At 37.8% G+C, this 12628-nt stretch overlaps 1 protein-coding gene across 1 annotated transcript; it reads left to right on the forward strand.

Annotated features, from left to right (window-relative positions):
* The first annotated feature begins 8884 nt into the window (after positions 1-8884).
* LOC140142235 (uncharacterized) lies at positions 8885-10416 on the forward strand. The gene is given in 4 exon segments (XM_072164202.1): positions 8885-9337; positions 9461-9619; positions 9621-9861; positions 9965-10416. Coding segments are annotated over 4 exon segments (1305 nt in total).
* Positions 10417-12628: the final 2212 nt, after the last annotated feature.

Raw genomic sequence — 12628 nt, forward strand, 5'->3', positions numbered from 1 at the left:
AAACACGCAAAACGCTATACCTAACATAACGCCAACCTTCATGACCGAACGCCACCTCGGTCGACATGTAATCCCTATGTTATTACATTTCGTAGGCTTCTTTCCATATAGTAGCGTATCGGCCTGATACGTCACTATGGAATGTAACGAGGTGTACGCCACTATGACACGCAATGTTTTTCATTTTTGCCGACATTTCTTAGTTTGTTTACTATTATAAAATGTGCATAAAAAGTGGAGTATGATCGATACGCCACTATGGAAAACATAAAATTTCACTTTGTAACGATAGGCCAAATTTAACGAATTAATTATTAATTATTATTAGCTAATTACTCTACGCCACTATGGAATGAGGCAATAAAAAATAAAGGCAATACCAGCACTAATATCAAGAACATGGTTAGAATATCTGCCAGTTACAAAATAAACAACCCGAGACCTATTTTAAATGTCAAGTGTTTCAATATGAGATTAAGGTGATGAGTGCAGACTACTTTTAGTGCAGGGTAATACATTCAAAAATGTTTTCACTAATTGCAATGGTGATTAATAATGTTACATTACTACTGCTACAGCGAATATGGTTTTAAAAATCGTTCTACTCCTCCGCAATGCCGATTATGATTACACCGTAAAAATACATAATCCACTATTAAAGCATCAGTTATAATCTCCTTCAAAGTTCCATTCACGGCCAGAATATGAGGATTTTCTGTATTCAAAAGAGACTGAAACTCCTGGAGTTTGTTTACTATACTGCGATCATTAAAGAATAATGAGGTATAGACGAGCTAAAGAGAAGAGGTATTGTTGGTCGAAGCAACCTAAAAATCGATTTTTCATTATCTAGATCAATATATTATTGAAAATTAACACCTTGATGTTTTGCAAAAGTTCATTCTACAAATCGCATACTCTGCAAACTCGCTTAATTTATTGTTGTTAATTAGTTATGTACGTTTTACAAAAGTGTTGTTGTTTCAGCCCTCTTCACAACGTAACTCAAGAACCGCAGCACCTGTAAAAGTATATCTGTGATATTTTAATTCTTCTACACGCTCGCTATGAATTGAGCAATGCAATTTTTGCCAAGGGTCACTACCATTCGTAAGATGCTGTGAACTACCAAATCACAACTGTTTAAAACTAGAGCTAATTGCGCATACACATATACGCGACCTTAGCAATAGCTAATTAACTAGGCCTATAGCTAATTAGCCCAGCTATATAGCATAAATGCATGTAAGCAGTAGTATATTATGCTGATTTTAGTGAGAGGTCTTTTTTTGAAATGCACTATAACTTTGGAATTTGGCTAGAGACCAAGGTTAATTTGTTAGCTCGCCTATAGCATATGCAAGTTCAAAAGGTCCAGCATATGTATAATGCATTGGAATATACATGTATGAACAGATGTTTGTAGTATTATAATTATAATCATAAATTATATTACATAATTATTTTCCATAATATTACAGTATGTGAAATCATTTTAATAAGGCCAAGTAAAATAAAAAAAAACATGTTTCAAAAAGGAGGAAGAGGGGGCTTTTTATTTTTTATCGTAAAATTGGTGCAAATACCCATAATTAGAACTGTTTTAGCGCACACAATAATGCCCGGAAAAAGGAGGAGACCTCTTTCTATATCTTGTTCAACGAGATAGGCCTCCTCTAATTATCACAAAACCTTCCAAAAGTGTTTCTTGTATATTAGCAAGGCTATAGAAAGCATCTTTACTCCCTAGACATATTTTTTTAAAAGTTATAACTGAATTTCAAAAAATAAAAATATAAATTGAAGAAACTTCAAAAAAGGAAGCGGGAGAAGACGCGAAACATGATTATTTTTTTATTCAATATTTCTGTGCAACTTTGGTCATGCGCTATTATAGTGCGACTTCCTAAGGTATTTTGCTACATACTGGAAGTAATACCTACATGACCTTTGACCCCAATGACCTTTGACCCAATGACCTTTGACCCCAATGGATGTATGCAAGTAATGTCATGCTATATTATAATTTGTGGAATGACTTAGAATTTTTTGTAACAGAACAAAAAATCACATCAGCCATAATGACATTCGTATGACCTTTGACCATAAAGGCTAATGCATGTGTCAAGGGACGTCATCTTGCTGTGTAATTCGTGTAAGGAGTAGCAGTTTTAGTAAAAATAATAGGAAATAACATTTTCGGCCATAATGACCTTTCCATGACCTTTGACATTGAGTTGGTCATGTGACATTTGTGCCACCAGCTATTGGTCCTGATGACCAAGTAACATTGTTGTACTATATATATATTTGCGACAGCATCAACATTTTAGGGTATTTGGTCATATACCGGAAGTATCCCCTTATTGACCTTTGACCCCGATTCTGGACAATAACTTTTATACATTGGGTATAGCTGATGCATGTACCAAAGTGCTGTGTAATTTGTGGAAGGAGTAGCATTTTTAGTGAAATCACGTTTTTGGCCATTGACCGGAAGTGGATGACCTTTGACCTGAAGTTGATCATGTTTCATTTGCCCCCCCCCCCCCTCACCCAATGGTCCTAATGACCAACTATGGTCAACATGGCTCCCCCATGCTCAAAGCATATGGCTACGGTGGCTCATTATAAGATTGACAGAAAGAAAGAAAGAAACAAAGAACTTCACAGAAACAGACCTTAACAATTTTGCAAATGCAAATTGCTAAGGAATAATTAATAACCTTAAGCAAAACTTCGTGGAAAGATAAGAATAGGTTAAATTTTGGTAGCATGAGTCATGGGTATTTTGTCTTATTTTACAATATTAATAGAAGACTAGGCAATATACCTAAGATTGGTGTAAAACACTCAACTAACAAAAAAATCCTCTTTGCTTTGCTCAACCTGTCAGAGCCAAGCTTTTCCTTCATTTTTTCAACTTGGTTCTCTCCCTAGGATAAATCCGGATATTTCCTTGCAGGACGTTTAGGGCGCACTCACACATTAGATAAGTTCTTTGTTGACCCTATGCAAAATTCCCTTAAGCTATGATTTTGCAGTAAGATCTTACATCTCCACCAGCTGGAAACTCTCGTATTCGATGTACTTAGCATGCTTAGTGATATGATGTTAGAAGTCTCATTACGTAAAGAATAAAACAAAAACAACTACCCCTTTGAAATTGTTTCTACATTAAAAAAAAAAACATTACTTTGATTGAATAAATTGTTTGATATTCATTATCTACAGACTCATATCATATTAATACCCAGAGGTACTATTCCCACAGCTGCTCTGATGCATGGGTAATCAAGCACAATCACTTTCTATCGCTGATGTTTATGTTATGGTGTTTTTCTGCATTCTGATCATTACCAGTGATTTTCCATTTGACATCATGCCACTCCTCTCTGACCAGAATAAGGCAATAAACACACATGGAATATGATCGCGCACCCAATACCAGGAAAACGTGCATTATAATCGAGTACTTGGCATTACATAGGTGTGAAATCGGTGTCTTTAATGCTATGAGTCTGCTGATGATGCGTGCCAAAAATATTTTTAATTGAAGAATTACTTTTTGAGATATAGAAACAAATCCAAATGGGTACTTTAGATCTGCCTTCGAATATTTCTTTTTATTATTCCAATCGTCATTCTTTAGAAAAGATGTCGTGGGTGACCATGAAAATAACTTCCTTGAATTATCGTTTTATCGATTGTTTCTTTGGAAAAGAATTCAACATAGTACATTTAATAATAATGAAGTACAAGACTGTTATAATGATTTGTTGAAAGCTGAACAAAGACAATTATAATAGAAAATGAACTTCTAACTTCTATATAAATAATGATGAATTATGTCCCTGGACATCTCAAGAAAGCATCTAATGGGACGTTTATTTCCAATCGGTCCTATGTATAATATATATATCGTATTGGTCAATTTGCTATCAAAAACTCGCGGGGACTGTGTTCTGGTTGCTGGGGTTTATCTAGCGATGTCATCCCATGATAGTGGTAGTCGATGCCTTAAACGATCGACACTCAATTTTGGAAGGTAATAGACTGTCCCACAGTCTCGGTTCCATCTCTGGGTAAATAATTAGAGCTAAAACCACCTTCTCCTTCACTCCAAAGATTAATACCAACAAACCACTAAGCCCTAATTACCAGCAACAGAGTTATAGTGCTCCTGGAGCACTATGTGTCGACGAAAACTCAATCAATCTACAGACCAACTTGTTTATTTTTTCATAAACGGGTTTATTTAATGTTATGTAATATACAATACCAGTCGTTCTCCATGGACCCGAGGGAGGGTCTAGGATCTAGGAAGGTAAAGACAATCTAGCTATTATTATGTTCATAACGTAATTGATAGGATTGAATCACGGGGCTTTTACATGACTTTTACCAACTACGGTATATTACGCCATCCAATTGAAATCCAGAGTTTCATAAATGGGAATTCCTCTAAATAGAAAGAACTTCCACGAGCCTCTGTGATCAAATCCAGTGATACAATGTTTGGTTGATCGTACCCTTCCACATTTCAGACTTCTGTTTTGACATTTGCCGTTTGACATGTTTGATGACGCTCCAGTTCGTTATGGACGTAACAATCAAAATCGAATGTAGGTCGATGAGACTCGATGACAGATTGTTAATCGGGGTATCAGACAATATCTGTCTTTTCTAATTTCTTGAAGATGGTGGAAGGTGTGAATAAAACTCGCCTGGAACGGTAGGCCTATGCTTCACGTTACTATCATGCGCCTGTCACACTACACCGAATAGGTCTTCCGTGCAAGAAACGGATGGTATTTTAGTAAATCCGTTGTTGTTCGTCAATGATCGTTTTATGTTCTTTTTTGTCCTGCTATCATCCGCCAAGTGCGTTTCGTGTTAGGTGATGTTCGTTAAGTCCGTCGGCAAGTTTTGTGCATGCACAAAACTTTAAACGGAGTGTACCGAATACATATGTTCGGTATTTATCCGATGTGTGTTCGTATGGTGCTGCATATTGCCGGAGTTTGTTCGCTCTCCTTTCGTTTATATGCTGCAGGTCTTCGGGAGGGTTCGCGGGTACTGGCGAGGGTGGATTACTGGCGAACATAGGACGGATTCGCCGGTCATTTGCCTGACGTTGAACTAATACACATCGGACAAGTATAGGACGCCTGCAGGGTTATTACTGACCATAACGCAAAGAGAAACGAATGGAAATCGGCCGAAACGGCCAGAACTGAGGAATACAGAATACATGCAGGATCATACAGAATATATGCAAGGTACATTCCAGGGGAGAACTGATAATGGTGAACAGACACCGGGCAGAAAGCGATCACCCCATGAAAATGACGTAGGCCTACCTGTGCCTACCTAGGTACGACACTAGGGGTATATCAAAGGGGATTTTTTGTCGAAAAAAGGGGATCATTCAGTGGCGGCTTCAAGAAAATGAGGTCACAAAATGTTGAAATGGGATCATTAGCATGATTCGATGTGGGAACGCTCAAAATTGGGTGTCATTAACACAATATCTTTCTGGACAAAAAGGTACACAATTTTACAATACTTAGCATTTTGAAGCTAAAATTGCTTTAAAATGGGCGCAAAGCGAGCAAAATATTTGCAGATTTGGTGTCAATTTAAAAAAGGGGGTCATTAGGTGTAAGCTGATGACAAAAGGGGGTCAATGGGCAGCAGATTTGCATAAAAAGGAGGTATATTGACAGGCACATGACGCGTGTCAATATATGTGAGTACCTCTCCCCTTCCCTTGATATTGCGAGAACTAAAGAATAAAACAAAAATAACCATCCATTTTGATTTGTTTCTATTTCCAAAAGTATTTCTTTATTTCAAAATATTGTTGACATGCATCATCAGCAGTGTCATAGCATCAAAGACACCGATTTTATACCTGTTATAGTTTACATCATGTTTCAATGACCACACATTAAAATAATGAAAGAGTTCGCTGATTCAAAAGTTGCAAGTATAACTAAGGTCGATTTACCAATCGCCGGATTATCGATCAGAATGAAGTGCCCTATTCTGAAGCACTGTAAAAGGACTTTCGACAGTAGCAATCTCACCATTCATGTGTGATTACTTACACCACATTTCGCCATAATATATTCTAGAAACGCTTGCTGTTAGAATAAGAAAAATTTTAATTGTAATTATTGCACAGGTCACGGCGACCCTGTGACCTTTCCGGAAAAAGCCGAGTGGCAGGTTTTTCAAATAAATATTTTCTGTGTAAAAACTGTACCATCAGATAGGTAATGGAATATATGAATATTAACTGTACATCTATCACAACAATTTTTGATAACAACTTGCGTCACAATTGATCTATTTATTTAAATCTTATATACGCCATTTTTTTGTTGAAATTAAGTGAAAATTAATTCTGTAAAAACTGTATTTTTTTAATGTAATTTTCACATTAGACCCGACAAAAGATTACCGTTTTGTTGTTATGATAATCTAATCTTTTGATTTTGTAAATAAAATTAGGGGTCTAATGTGGATTTAGGATGCAAACTGGAACAATCCAATGCCTTATCAAAATCATTTGCTTCAAAATGGAGTTCGGATGCACTTCGTAATACAACTTCCGCCACTGCGGGAAACCACATGCACAGCAGAGCACATGGCCGATATCAAAATCGATTTTATGTATTGTGTATGTAGGCCTATTCATAGGACCCTCGTATTAATTGTCTCTATGCGCTTGAGAATTCAACAATATAAATAATGGTAGCTTTATTATAATACACATTAATGTTTTAAGCAGATAAAATTCCAAAATATGATGCAGTAATGAAGTTGCGATTTATTAATATTATATGTATAAATTTTCACGATGACACTATCAAGTTCTTCGTGGTCGAGCGGTCTAAGGTGCTGGACGTATGGTACACGTGATACTAGCCAAAGCGGTGAGCCGTGAGTTCGAACCCCGCCTCTGCCAAACTTTAAAAGAATTAAAATTAAAATTTTACTTTTTAAACATTTCATATTGGGGAAATGTGACTGGGAGAATTTATGTATGGCGTGGAGTGGTGTGGTGATTACTCATCCATCAGAACACCTGTTATGAATCTGTAGATGTTAGTCTTTTTTTTATTCTTTAGTATTGCATAGATACTTATATTTATACTATATACAGAGAGTAGTTATTCTTGAGAGGGCACTCACCTCATATGCATGGCAAATTACCCGTCTCCTCTGCAGCCAATTTGGTTTCGCTCCATCGAAATCAAGCTGGTCACGGAGGAGACTACTTTCCTTTGTGTTTGTTCATTTGTGCATGGAGAGCCCTTCTTGGAGTCCGTTTGGACTCAGGCTACGCTCTCAGCTAGAGTCCGACGCTGCATTGTACTAGAAACACCTTCTCTGTGAACTCGCTAGAGCAAGGAAAATAAAACTGGTTTCATTACTATCTGTTTTTGAGCTTTTTTGCAGGTCTGCGACCATGGTGTTACCACAACTGTCTTTGCGTCATTAACATGTGCTGGAGTCTAGCACAGGTCAACCAAAGTCCCGGATTTTAATAAGACAATAATGATTGACACACACACCAGGAAGTTTCTCATCCAAAAGAATGAGAAAATTTAAATTCGCACCATTTTGGCCGTTTCTCATCAAAATGTCCGTTTTCTCATCCAAAACTTCCTTTAGTGTATTAAATTAGGCCTATTGATCCTAAATTTGCTGGTAGGGTAAAACTCGTTTTAGGGGGGTGTTTAAATAAGTTGGCCACACATGCGTATAGGCCTACATTATTAAAGCGTCCTTGCCCACACGAGTCGCCCAGGAGTAGGCCCTACCCGGCATTATTAATTATTAGTGGTTAGCCTCCCTAAATACAGTCGCGTATCGTGTTGTCAATTATCGTTACTTGTGTCCATGGATATGACCCCATGTATAAGTAGTCTTCATAGAATTACACACAGTCTATGCCATGTCATTTACGGATACAAAGAGGATAATAATGTTGAGGGCGCCCACAAAATCTTACACCGTCTTACACAATGTTCCAAGGCAAAGTTCAGTTTAATATTTACTCATCGTACAAATACAGACGTTTTATTGTGTGATGATGTTGTCTGGATGGGTGGACAGTTGTCACACTGTGGAAAAACAACAACCGGGAATCCGCATTCATTTACAAATAGCATTAAATTAGTATCACATAGTGGCCTCCGTGCAGTGGAAAACCTTAATTCTTTCATCAAAAAGAAATGAAAATGACAAAAAAAACCGGATCCACCTGTACGCCTATAAAATGGGCACAGAAATTTGTCTCAAATATGAATGAATTTTAAGAAACATACGGGATATGATGAACCAATGACCTGACGCCATGATAGTAGGATCTATTAGTCGTTTTATATACAATGTATATACCGTGTTGTCATAATACCAATATTTGACATAATATATAACGAGTAATATTTAGTATTGTAAATATGCAGTTCATATGCACAAACGAACACTGATCTTTATGATATTCAGGTTGTTGTACATCTCATATAACATGTCATATATTAGGTCATATGTGTTGACCTTCTCCTATTGTATTTGTTCATCTGTGTATGGAGAGGATTAGCGCCATTAAAACTCCATCAGTATTTGGGCGTAGTTCAGTGAACTCACCAGATTGCTATTCCAAGTACTTTGATAAATACAGATAATATGTATTAATGGGTCGAGGCGATTGCATTGAAAAACTAATAAATTATTCATAACAGTTACGTAATCAATCGATAGTGCGGACACTTTTCATTTACAAACCACCAAAATTCGTAATCTTTTAGCGTTGGAAAAGAAACCACGTGAATAGAGTGTCATAGCCCTGCTATATACTAGTATTAATATGGCGTGTCAGGCCAGAGTGGCCCTACAGTGTAGGACAGCTTTGCTGCAGGTACAATTGAACCTGCAGGATGTTGAAATAGACATGCAAGAGTATATTGCCCGCAGGAGAAGGCGCCGCAAGGAACAGCGAAGACGATGGTGGTCGAAGAAGTGGTTGGGCCCTGAGAGACGGAGGCAGTTTGGACTCTACGACCAGTTAATGGTAGAATTGCGGCGGGAGGACACTGCGGCCTTCTGCAACTTCGTGCGCATGCCTCCGGGCATGTTTGACGAGTTGCTGGCACGTGTGGGGCCGCGTATCACCAAGCAATATACCTCGTTTAGGGCACCGCTCGAGCCAGGGTTGAAGTTGGCCGTCACACTTCGCCATCTTGCATCTGGTGCAAAGTTCATGGACATGCGTTACAGTTGGAGAGTGCCACACAACACCATCTCCATCTTCGTGAGAGAGGTAGTTATCTTATATATTATCATTTGTGGTTTATAATTTGTGGTTTTATCGCATTTATCTGCATTTTTATTGAAACATTAGTATTTTCCAAAATTATTATGTTCTTTATTTCTGTCATTTCAGGTGTGCCAGGCGATTATAGACGAGTATGTGGATGAGGTCATGCCGCTGCCGACCGATGCTGCAGAGTGGCAGGTGATAGCTGATGGTTTCAAACAGAAGTGGAACTTTCCACATACCCTTGGGGCACTAGACGGCAAACACATCAGATGCAAGAAACCACCATGCAGGGTCGGGGTCGACATACTTCAACTACAAGAAGTTCTTCTCTGTATTGCTCCTCGGCTTGGTGGATGCTGACTACAAGTTTGTGTGGGTGGACATTGGCGGACGAGGGGCGGCAGGTGACGCTCAGGTTTGGAACGAGTCAGACCTCAAGGACGCAGTCTACACCGGCAAAGTGCCAATCCCTCAACCTGATCCCTTGCCAATGGACAATGAGGATGTCCCCTATTTCTTCATTGGTGAGTATAAGTAGGCCGAGTACACATTTCATTATGTAGCATGGCATTTATAATTAGCATGATACATGGACTAATTTCTTCTTTGTATTTTGTGTGCTTTCAGGAGACGATGCCTTTGCCCTGCGACCCAACATGCAAAAGCCCTACACTCTGAGAGGCATGAGCAGAGAAGAGCGCATCTTCAACTACAGGTTGTCGCGGGCACGCCGCGTGGTTGAGAATGCTTTTGGCATCTTGGCTAACCGTTTCCAAGTTCTGATGTCGACAATGCAACACACACCAGGGACTGTACGCCTGATCACCACCGCCTGCATCTGCCTTCACAATCTCATGCGCATCAGATACCCGAGGATGCAGAACCAACTCCTCGACAGGGAGGATGCTAACCACAATGTCATCAATGGAGAGTGGAGACAGGGTCGGAACATGCGTGACTGTGTAGTGGTGCAAGGACCTAACCGTGACAACCGTGAGGGCAAGAAGCAGCGTAACCTCCTTAAACACTGGGTCAACTCGCCTGCTGGATCTGTTCCATGGCAGGACCGCATGATTTAATTATGGACTTGTAAAAATAAACAATATGGTTAGCTGCAGTCTATGCCTATACTCAGTTAATCAATCTTCAAATGATGTTAACTTGAATTGCCTATGAATAGGCCTACGACCATTATGGGTCATTCCATATGAAATCAAGGAGTCGCCCCACCTGACCCCCTCAGATTTGCTTTATATTTTAGTCATATGTTGTACCTGTAAAAATATTAAAAACCTGCAAATTTGAGGTCTGTAGCTCTTACGGATTTTCTGTGGCAGCCATTTAAAGTTGGAGTAGGGGGTCTAAATTTGGACCCAAAAGTTGCCCTTTAAATAAATTTCATCTTTGGGAGTCTGTGCCTTCTTTATAAAAAGAAAGAGAAGTCTGAAACTTTGTATACACACTAACTGCATGCCCAATTTGTCAAAAAATAAAAAATTAAAAAAATCTCTAATTGCGCGTTGTGTCACAGGGTCATTAAATATGCAAGAAAAAATGTAATATTTTGTAAACTGGCAAGTTTAGCCCCCCTAAATTCACATTTTGATCAGATTAATTATTTTTTGTTGTCACTGATGCTATATATAGGATAAATACAATGCATATCCAAAAAATTGAGGTCACAACTCATTTACATTTCGTACAGCGCCCTCACGAAGATGAAATTTATTGCAAATTCAACATTTTCAGGGGGCCCAAAGTCGATGTGGTCCACCTTCAAAATTTATAAAACATCACTTTTATATAACTACTAGTCTTAAATTACAACTTTGCTAAGTCCCGGTAATTGTATAGGTTGACTTCATATAAAATGACAAGCCCAAAGTTTACCATTTTCTTATGATTGCATGTAGTGCAAATGTGCCGAATTCGGAAGGCTTGAAAGTCAAATTGGCCACAATATTAAAAATAAATGATTAGATGAGTAGTTATTGGCCCTATTTACTTTTATTTCCATTTCTTTTTCAATATATACAGATTTTCTATGGTAGCCATTTACAGTTGGAGTAGGGGATCTAAATTTGGACCCAAAAGTTGCCCTTTGAATAAATTTCATCTTTGGGACCCTGTACCTTCCTAATAAAGAGAGAGAGAGAGGTCTGAAACTTTGTATACACACTAATTGCATGTCCAATTTGTCAACAAGTAAAAAAAATAAATGTCTGTAATTGCTCGTTGTGTCACAGGGTCATTAAATATGCAAAAAAAATGTAATGTTTTGTATACTGGCAAGTTTAGCCCCCCTAAATTCACATTTTTTGTCAGATTAATTGTTTTTGTTGTCACTGATGCGATATTTAGGACAAATACAATGCATATCCAAGACCTTGAGGTGACCATTTATTTACATTTTCAGCAGGGCCCTCGCGAAGATGAAAATTAATGCAAATTCACCATTTTCAGGGGGCCCACCCAAAGTCGATGTGATCAACCTTCAAAATTTATAAAACATCACTTTTATATGACTACTAGTCTTAAATTGCAACTTTGCTCAATCCCAGTAATTTTATAGATTGACTTCATATAAAACGACAAGCCCAAAGTTGACCATTTTCTTATGATTGCATGTACTGCAAATGTGCCGAATTCGGAAGGTTTAAAAGCCAAAATGGCCACAATATTGAAAATAAATGACTAGATGCATAGTTATTGGCCCTATTTACTTTTATTTCCATTTTATTTTCAATATTGGGGCCAATTTGACTTTAAAGCCTTCCGAATTCGGAACATTTGCACTACATGCAATCATAAGAAAATGGTCAACTTTGGGCTTGTCATTTTATATGAAGTCAACCTATACAATTACTGGGACTTAGCAAAGGTGTAATTTAAGACTAGTAGTTATATAAAAGTGATGTTTTTATAAATTTTGAAGGTGGACCATATCGACTTTGGGCCCCTGAAAATGTTGAATTTGCAATAAATTTCATCTTCGTGAGGGCGCTGTTCGAAATGTAAATGAGTTGTGACCTCAATTTTTTGGATATGCATTGTATTTATTCTATATATAGCATCAGTGACAACAAAAGATTATTAATCTGACAAAAATGTGAATTTAGGGGGCTAAACTTGCCAGTTTACAAAACATTACATTTTTTCTTGCATATTTAATGACCCCGTGACACAACACGCAATTACAGAAATTTTTTATTTTTTATTTTTTGACAAATTGGGCATGCAGTTTACTGGAGTTAAACCTACGTTATGTGACACAAAACACTGACAAATAAA

The sequence above is a fragment of the Amphiura filiformis genome, chromosome 20 (genome assembly GCF_039555335.1).
Source record: "Amphiura filiformis chromosome 20, Afil_fr2py, whole genome shotgun sequence".
Lineage (NCBI taxonomy): Eukaryota > Metazoa > Echinodermata > Ophiuroidea > Amphilepidida > Amphiuridae > Amphiura > Amphiura filiformis.